This window comes from Myotis brandtii, unplaced genomic scaffold (genome assembly GCF_000412655.1).
Source record: "Myotis brandtii unplaced genomic scaffold, ASM41265v1 scaffold679, whole genome shotgun sequence".
Taxonomy (NCBI): Eukaryota; Metazoa; Chordata; class Mammalia; order Chiroptera; family Vespertilionidae; genus Myotis; species Myotis brandtii.
The window spans coordinates 361,196-369,850 of NW_005370653.1; the positions used below are offsets into that span (position 1 = coordinate 361,196).

Here is an 8,655-nt window from a genome sequence, read left to right on the forward strand (position 1 = left end):
CAGGCACAGGGCAGCCCGCCTCTATCTGAAGCTCACGAGACCATGCGCTTGGCAGATAGAAGCCCATTTTCTTTGTCAGAAAAGAGCCTGTGAACCTTAACACCCAGGTTTCTCTCTGTTAAGAGGAGCAGCATGGGCTTGGCAACATTTTAGGAGCAACCTGAGGGTTTAAACTTTTGTTCTCACCCTCTAATTTCTGATAGATGTGGACAGGAGTGATTACTGCATCAATGACCAGTGTTACAGTTACACCTGCTTACGCTGCATCATGGGAGCTAATGTGCTTGTGGGGAAGGGGCTGTCATTCCACCTACATTTCAATTTAAATGTATCTTCATCACAAGCGACTTCGAAAGCAGAAGCACAAAGAAACAAACAGAAAACCTGTACCACACACTGCAAGCTGATTTTTAAGCAAAAAGGGTCAGTGAAGAAAATGTTCAATATATGAGCATTCAACATATAGTTTAGGAATAAAAATGACAAAAAATGTTGTTTGGCAAGTGGATGAATGTATTTATATGTTTAAAAAATAATAACTCCTCAGACTGGGAGCACTTCCGGCCGAGAGAGCTGCGATGGTGCGTGTGCACCTGGATGGCAGTGACGATGACAATGGCGGAGCAGATGGACTTACCAGTCTGCATCTGTGACTTTCAAAGTGACAGGCTCATAGAATGGGAGGATTAGGAAGCAAAACCATTATGTTTTTAATATAAACATTTAAAAAAGTACATGACATCACTGTACTGGTTTCCCTGTGAGACTGTAAGATACGCTATTTGGCGACCAAACTAAAATCACCAGGTGAGCAGCCAGGGCTGTGGCAAGTTCGCCCGCTAGAAGCACGTGGTTTGAATCTCCTCACATGGCTGCTAAGCCCATTCCTTAGGGTTTATGTTCACGACGGGACAAAGGAGAGAGAACAGTCTGGGCCGAGAAACCAAACTCATCATCCATGACACTCAGCATCACCAGAAGGGCCTTTAAAATGAGACTCAGATAAAAAGATTAGCAGTTCCATGGATGACTGATTCTTGGGAGCCTGTTGAAATGTTTTTCCCCAGAAAATCAAATCCATAAGCCATGCACATACTTTCAATGTGCATATATTCAAGTGCAGTGAGTAACCGTTGAGAGAGAGGACACAGAACAGTTGACACTGAGGTCAATGTCACGGCTCCCCCTGTGGGCCTGACATGCTCAGTGCACCGCACCCTCGTCTACACCAGGGTGCCAGCCATTGCTGGCCTGCGCAGTATTTCCTCTCAACCGTATACGCACACCATAGCTTCACTTACAGGAGGACACCTGCTCACAGCAGAAGAATTGGGGGAGGGGGGAGCCTCCACTCCCGCCAGGTGAACACATCCTAGGTGATGCTGTGGCACCGTCCCCGGGCACCAGGGGCACAGAGGACACCAAGCCACAGAGCTCCCTACATAGATCTCTCCGGTGTGTCTTTCTCCACCGGCCACCTGTCTTCTCCACATCAGAACAACTGATCGGAATAGTGAGATGGCTACAAAGGGCTGCCAGGCAGTGATGCAGCACAGAAAGCGGGACGCGGCCCGGCTCTCGTGGCTGAGCTGGGGCTGAGCACCCCCTGCAGGGCTGACCCGTCATCACAACAGACAGGCCTCTGTCAGTACTGGCGGCAAGCACGTCCTCCTGGGCACCAGCCTCCAGCCTCATAGCAAGGTTGCCTGTGGTCACTGCCAGATGTACCTACTGTGAGGAGCTCTCTTTTGCCGGTGGTTTTAATGACACTATAATGAAGGAGGGTTATTGAAATGTCGCTGCTGAGGGCGAGTGTTCCTTTGCCGGTGGTTTTAATGACAAGGGCTTGAATTTCTGACACTATAATAAAGGAGGGTTATTGAAATGTCGCTGCTGAGGGCGAGTGGTTCTCTCTGCCTTAGTCTTCTCATCTATAAAATGGGGATAAAGTGCTCTGCCCTCACTGGCTCTTCACAACCTGCATGACCATTTCTACAAATGTGGAGAGCTCAGTGTTAGTAGAGGTGGTGATAACACTAAATAAAGGCACAGCCTGCCCGGCTGGTGTGGCTCGGTGGTTGAGCGTCGACTTATGAACCAGGAGGTCCCGGTTCCATTCCCGGTCAGGGCACATGCCCAGGTTACAGGCTCAATTGCCAGTAGGGGGCGTGCAGGAGGCAGCTGATCAATGATTCTCTCTCATTGATGTTTCTATCTCTCTTCCTCCCTCCCCCTTCCTTTCTGAAATCAATAAAAATATATTTAAAAGAAACAAAAAATAAAGTGGGACAACGCCTCCTTGTAGGGTTGTGGGTGGGTAGCAAAAGGTTTATGTGCTTAAGTGACACATTTTCCTCGGCCATTTCATCATCCCAGCAAGACAGCGAATGACGACAGGGAAGACTGAGCTCGGGCAGACGGTGGCCCAGAGCAGGAGCTTCAAGCCCGGGAGCGACATCACTCACAGTTTATACTTTTCAGGTTTCTCTGCGTTTGACTGCAGAGGAATGAGCCACTTTCCTTCTCTGATGAGGGGACATGCTTTTCTTATCTTTTGTAAAATCTTAACAGAATGGCTGTGTCTCACGCTTTTAAAATATGCCGGAAGTCAGAGTCCATTTAGCTGATCTTGCTCTGGAAAGTCCTATCACCTCAACCCCTTCCTTATCCCCCTTGTATGCCTTTTAGAGACGATCTGAAATGTTAATACCAACTTTGTTATATGAGTTTGAAGAGCAAATATTCTATTATCCTAGAGTTCTTTCAATTCGGTCTGAAGAATAACCATTAGTTTTAACCTGTGATGCTCTGAAAGGAAGAGAGGAGCCCACGCCCGCTCAGTGCGTGGAGGGAAGGGCAGAGGCTGGGGCCGCTGGTGTCCGGTGCCCCAGCTGCGCAGCCATAAAGCCCCAGTGCGTCCCCGACAGAGAGGCCCCGGGAGACCCTGCACCCCGCAGTCACCCGTGTTCACAACTGTCGCAAACACTGGGTCTCCCAGACTTTTTAAATGAAAGAAACAGAACAGAACATCCAAAAACTTAATTTAAGTGCTTGTTGCTCCTTTGTGTCTAATATGCATATCCTCAGAGAAAAAGGGGAAAAAAGAAAATATTGGTATATGCATTTTTTAAATAACAGGATGCGTAATAGTCGAAAGGAAACGATCTACTTGTTAAAACGGCCTATGGAAGGTCTATAAGAGGAAAGCGCCCAGACTGCCACTGTCCAGGGAAAAGCCGCAGCAATCGGGGAGTCAGTGGCCACGGGCGGCTCATTGGATAGTTACCATGCTCGTGAGTGACGGCTGCAGAAGGGAGGACAGTGCGCACAGAAGTCGGAAGAAAAGGAAATGGGGGAAGAGAAAAGGTGAGGTTTGTTTTTGTCTTGCTGTTAGTAAGGAATGAAATAGAAAAGGCGTCCATCAGTTTGGGCAATACTTGGCGTGTGTGTTGACAAAGCACAGACAAATCAGATCAAGCTCCTATTGAGAGATGGCGATTGTCGCAGGAGCCTGCCGCGCCCACCCAGCTGTTTCTGATTTGGGGTCACAGGTGTTGCATCCTCCCCTGGCTGACAACAGGCAGAAGACCCAGGAAATGAATCCTGGGTGGCAGCCATGAACTGGCTAACGATTCCTGACATTGTGTTTAGAGCATTAGTAATTTTAGGGGCAGCATCAAGGAAAAATGAAAGTTCTAATTCCAAGACAGGCAAGTCAGACTTTGAACAGAGAATTCACTCATTTTCAGGCCCTTTATAGTTGGGACCTGCCCCAGACTCCGGGGGAGAGGCAGGCCCGAGACTGTGGCTCTGAGCTCCCCTCGGGCCCTCAGGCCAGGGGTGGGACTGTGACACTAACTCCAAGACATTTTCCTTCATATGCATTCTCAGAAAACCTAAGTAGGCTGCTGCTGGGGTTATCTTGAAGGTAGCTCACACAATTAAGTTATTGTACACTGCTACTTGGTGATGGAACCTACACATTCAACTGCCAAACACAAGAGAAACCACACAGGAATGGCAGCGGCATTAGAATATGTCTAAATGATTGTCTTTCAAATCCAGCAAGAAATATGCACTAATTCTTTTTCCTACTGCGAGAACAAAAATATACAGAGATAGAGAGATTAGTTCATTCTAAATGATCTCAGAAAGGCCAGCAGTCTACCAATGGCAGGTGGGAGGAAATTTATTGTTTGCAGCAAGATTGGCTTAATAGAAAAACCAATGTTCCAAAACTGCTATATCGATAACTCCAAACCAGACCAAACACACAAAAACAGATAAACACATAGAGGCTTACCAAAACTAAGTTAATTTAAAAATCAAACACAAAAGAATAAAAACAAATAAAAAAATATTGAAGATTTTTTTCTTAATAAATATTAAAATAAGTGTGCAACAATAGTTATTTCTGCTTCCACTGCTCCATGTGCTCATTTTCCTAGCTTATATATGCATCTATTTATAGAGAGGAAAAACTCTAAGAGTATGTGAGTCGTTTTTGTGCGCATGTAAATTGTGATCAGAGTTATCGAAACAAACATTACTCTTCAATTTCCTTCATCAAAGAATTTGCGCTTGCAAAGATGCCTGGGTCTGTGAGATACAGGACAGCTGCCGGGAGGAGGCAGCAGGCAGCGATGTCTGGGGGACCTGACAGCCGGCTGGCGGAGGCATGTTCCTAATGTGTTCACCATGCGCTTTCTCACTTTGTGGATAATTCTCTAATAGGGATCTTCTTCTACCACCCAAGTAGGGGAAGGCCACCGACAGCCGGTAACAATACGGTTGGATTTGGGTGTGACCTGCTTGAGTGGCCAATTAGGGGCTTTAAATGAGTCACATAAGCATTTTGTCCATTTAAAGAAAACCTGTGTCTCTCTGTATTGAAAAGGTAACTGATAGCTGATTCGTTTCAGGAAGGAAGGGGGAGCAGGCGACCTTCTACTTGAAGGAATCCATACCTGATCCTTCTTTGTCACCATCTAACCCATACCTGATCCTTCCTCGGTCACCATCCCCAGCCCTTCAGCTTTGTTCTGCCGCTCAAAGGCGTTTAGGTCGAGGACGCTGCAATGACAGGGAGAAACGCACTCAGAGGACTCGGAGGAGCAAATGTCTGGAAACCGCGTGTCTTGAAATGTGAACTGATGTCAACATACACTGCAAACGCGCCCCAGCTCAAGGCCCACCAGCCCCCTTCCTGGTGGCGGATGAGTCTCTCCCAGAGCCCATGCTGAACTGACCCCTGTGAAGTCCAATGTGAGCCATCGTGGGCTCCACTGGGACCACATTATAAAGTTGGCAGACATACTTAAATATAATTACAATGACCGCGTTTTCCCACGTGGAATAGCTTATTACACTCAGTGTGTGCCAGGGGCCTTGGTCAAATACTGTCTGATTTTAAATGCTGTAAAACTAGAAAGTAATTATCATAAATTAGTTGAGGTCCATTTGTTTAGGAAAAATGAGAAATGGTCTATAAGCTCCCAAATAAAACTAAGTAGAATTTTCTTTTTTCTTTTAAAAATCATGTGCCACTCATATTAAAGGGTTGCAGAGGGCACAGCAATTCCAGGCCCCTATATTAAGCACAGCAAGGATTGTTTTAACACATCATTAACATCGAGTAACTTAGTAATTAAAATATTATTAACACAACACCAAGATAGAAAATAAGACAGCAACTTCCGCCCCCTTTAAAGTGTTTCATCATTAAATGTTCTTCTGTGTTAATTATTGTCCCTAATGTAAACACTTTGAAAAATACCACCTGAGTTAGAACGGAAACAGCGAGTGGGGGCTCCCCTGCATGACTGCACGGGGGCTCCCCTGCCTGTGTTGGGCTCCCCTGCCTGACTGCACAGGGGCTCCCCTGCCTGACTGCACGGGGGCTCACCTGCCTGACTGCACGGGGGCTCCCCTGCATGACTGCATCAGGGGCTCACCTGCATGACTGCACGGGGGCTCACCTGCATGACGCATTGGGGCTCACCTGCATGACTGTATGGGGCTCACCTGCATGACTGCATGGGGCTCCCTTAAATGACTGCATCAGGGGCTCACCTGCATGACTGCATGGGGCTCCCTTGAATGACTGCATCAGGGGCTCACCTGCATGACTGCATGGGGCTCCCTTGAATGACTGCATCAGGGGCTCACCTGCATGACTGCATGGGGCTCCCTTGAATGACTGCATCAGGGGCTCACCTGCATGACTGCATCAGGCCCGCGAGGCTCTGGAAGAAACCCACATCCTTCTTCTCCTTGAGGTAGTCGAGCATTTTCTGCAGTAAACACATAAGCCACTGCATTCAACCCTCATTTATTGTTAAGAAAAAAAGCAACAAAAACGCTTTCTCTTCTGTAATAAAGATAAAATAATATTCAGTATATACAGGTATCCTTTGTCGCAACTGGTTGAAGTTACTAAAATTTCAGCCCAAATCATGTCCGACTTTTAAACAGAACATAGTTCAAAACTGTGTTGGGGAGTGATTTTTCTCATTTCTCGGGAAACTAGAAAGAACTACAACTAAAATAGAATAGAAAGAAGTACAACTGAAATAATTCCTGTAATGTGACAAACAGGTTACCCAACTAGGGCTCGGTAAGAACCAACTTTGCTGACTGGGTGGCATGAACCGCAGCCCATGGTGACACCACGTCCCCCGGCAAGTCTCTAAAGCAGTGGTTCTCAACCTTCCTTGTGCCGCGACCCTTTAATACAGTTCCTCATGTTGTGGTGACCCCCAACCATAAAATTATTTTCGTGGAGACCAAGATGGCGGCATAGGTAAACACCACAGACTGCTGCCGCAAACAACCACTTCAAAAATACAACTAAAAGACGGAACGGACATCACCCAGAACCGCAGGAAGGCTGGCTGAGGAGAGACTCTTCAACTAGAAGGAAAAATAACAGCACACCGAGGCTCAGAGGAGGCGCAGTGTGGAAAATACTCAGGTGCGGAGGTGCGCGCGCAAAGCGGGCTGGTGGCTGAGAGCGCGGTTGTCGTTTTCGGTCAGGGGGGAGTCTCAGACTCTGAGCTCCAGATACGGGCGAATCGCTGGGGACTCGGACCCAAACGGGAGAAGCGGGAGTGTCTGGCATCAGTTGGAAGGCAGCTTTCCCTCCGAGGTTTGCAGCGGTTCCGGGGGTTCTGAGAAGCAGAGCCTCTGGGAACAGGACTGAGGGCACCATAACGGCTCCCTCCGCCCGCCCTGTTGAGCCCGCCCCGCCCAAGCCCTGCGCAGAGCCATTTGCCGGATCGCCTCAGGCAAAGGCTAGATTAGCACCTCCCCAGAGGACAGAAGTTTTCCGCGGCAGACACAGCTGATTCACACAGCCAGTCGGCCTGGTGGTCAAATCCCTCTAGTATTAACTACAACAATCAAGGCTCAACTAGAACAAGACTGCGCACAAAGACCACTAGGGGGTGCACCAAGAAAGCATAAAAAATGCGGAGACAAAAAAACATGACAGAAATGGAGGATATAGAGCTAAAAATCGCAATTTTGAGGGCTTGCAAAAATGTGCTAGAAGCTGTCAATAAACTTGAGGAGAGAGTCACGAAAACTAATGAGACCCTCGATGCTATGATAAAGAACCAACTAGAAATTAAGCATACACGGACTGAAATAAAGAATATTATACAGACACCCAATAGCAGACCAGAGGAGCGCAAGAATCAAGCCAAAGATTTGAAATGCGAAGAAGCAAAAAACACCCAACCGGAAAAGCAAAATGAAAAAAGAATCCGAAAATACGAAGATAGTGTAAGGAGCCTCTGGGACAGCTTCAAGCGTACCAACATCAGAATAATAGGGGTGCCAGAAGATGAGAGACAGCAAGATATTGAAAACCTATTTGAAGAAATAATGGCAGAAAACTTCCCCCACCTGGTGAAAGAAATGGACTTACAGGTCCAAGAAGCGCAGAGAACCCCAAACAAAAGGAATCCAAAGAGGACCACACCAAGACACATCATAATTAAAATGCCAAGAGCAAAAGACAAAGAGAGAATCTTAAAAGCAGCAAGAGAAAGAGACTCAATTACCTACAAGGGAATACCCATACGACTGTCAGCTGATTTCTCAACAGAAACTTGGCAGGCCAGAAGGGAATGGCAAGAAATATTCAAAGTGATGAATACCAAGAACCTACAACCAAGATTACTTTATCCAGCAAAGCTATCATTCAGAATTGAAGGTCAGATAAAGAGCTTCACAGATAAGGAAAAGCTAAAGGAGTTCATCACCACTAAACCAGTATTATACGAAATGCTGAAAGGTATCCTTTAAGAGGAGGAAGAAGAAAAAGGTAAAGATACAAATTGTGAACAACAAACATGCATCTATCAACAAGTGAATCTAAGAATCAAGTGAATAAATAATCTGATGTACAGAATGAACTGGTGATTATAATGAATCAGGGACATAGAAAGGGAATGGACTGACTATTCTTGGGGGGGAAAGGGGAATGGGAGATGCGGGAAGAAACTGGACAAAAATCGTGCACCTATGGATGAGGACAGTGGGTGGGGAGTGAGGGCGGAGGGTGGGGTGGGAACTGGGAGGAGGGGAGTTATGGGGGAAAAAAAAAAGAGGAACAAATGTAATCTGAACAATAAAGATTTAAAAAATAAA

The 8,655-nt window shown here is 46.6% G+C and overlaps 1 protein-coding gene across 1 annotated transcript in view; it reads right to left on the reverse strand.

The window, feature by feature from the left end:
• RYR2 (ryanodine receptor 2 (cardiac)) overlaps window positions 1-8,655 on the reverse strand; it is a 176,751-nt gene that overhangs the window by 25,431 nt on the left and 142,665 nt on the right. The window contains exons 80-81 of the mRNA XM_014529274.1: window positions 6,217-6,293; window positions 5,000-5,073 (exon numbers count right to left, since the gene is read on the reverse strand). Coding sequence (XP_014384760.1) covers window positions 5,000-5,073; window positions 6,217-6,293 — 151 coding nt within the window. The remainder of the gene's footprint in view (window positions 1-4,999; window positions 5,074-6,216; window positions 6,294-8,655) is intronic.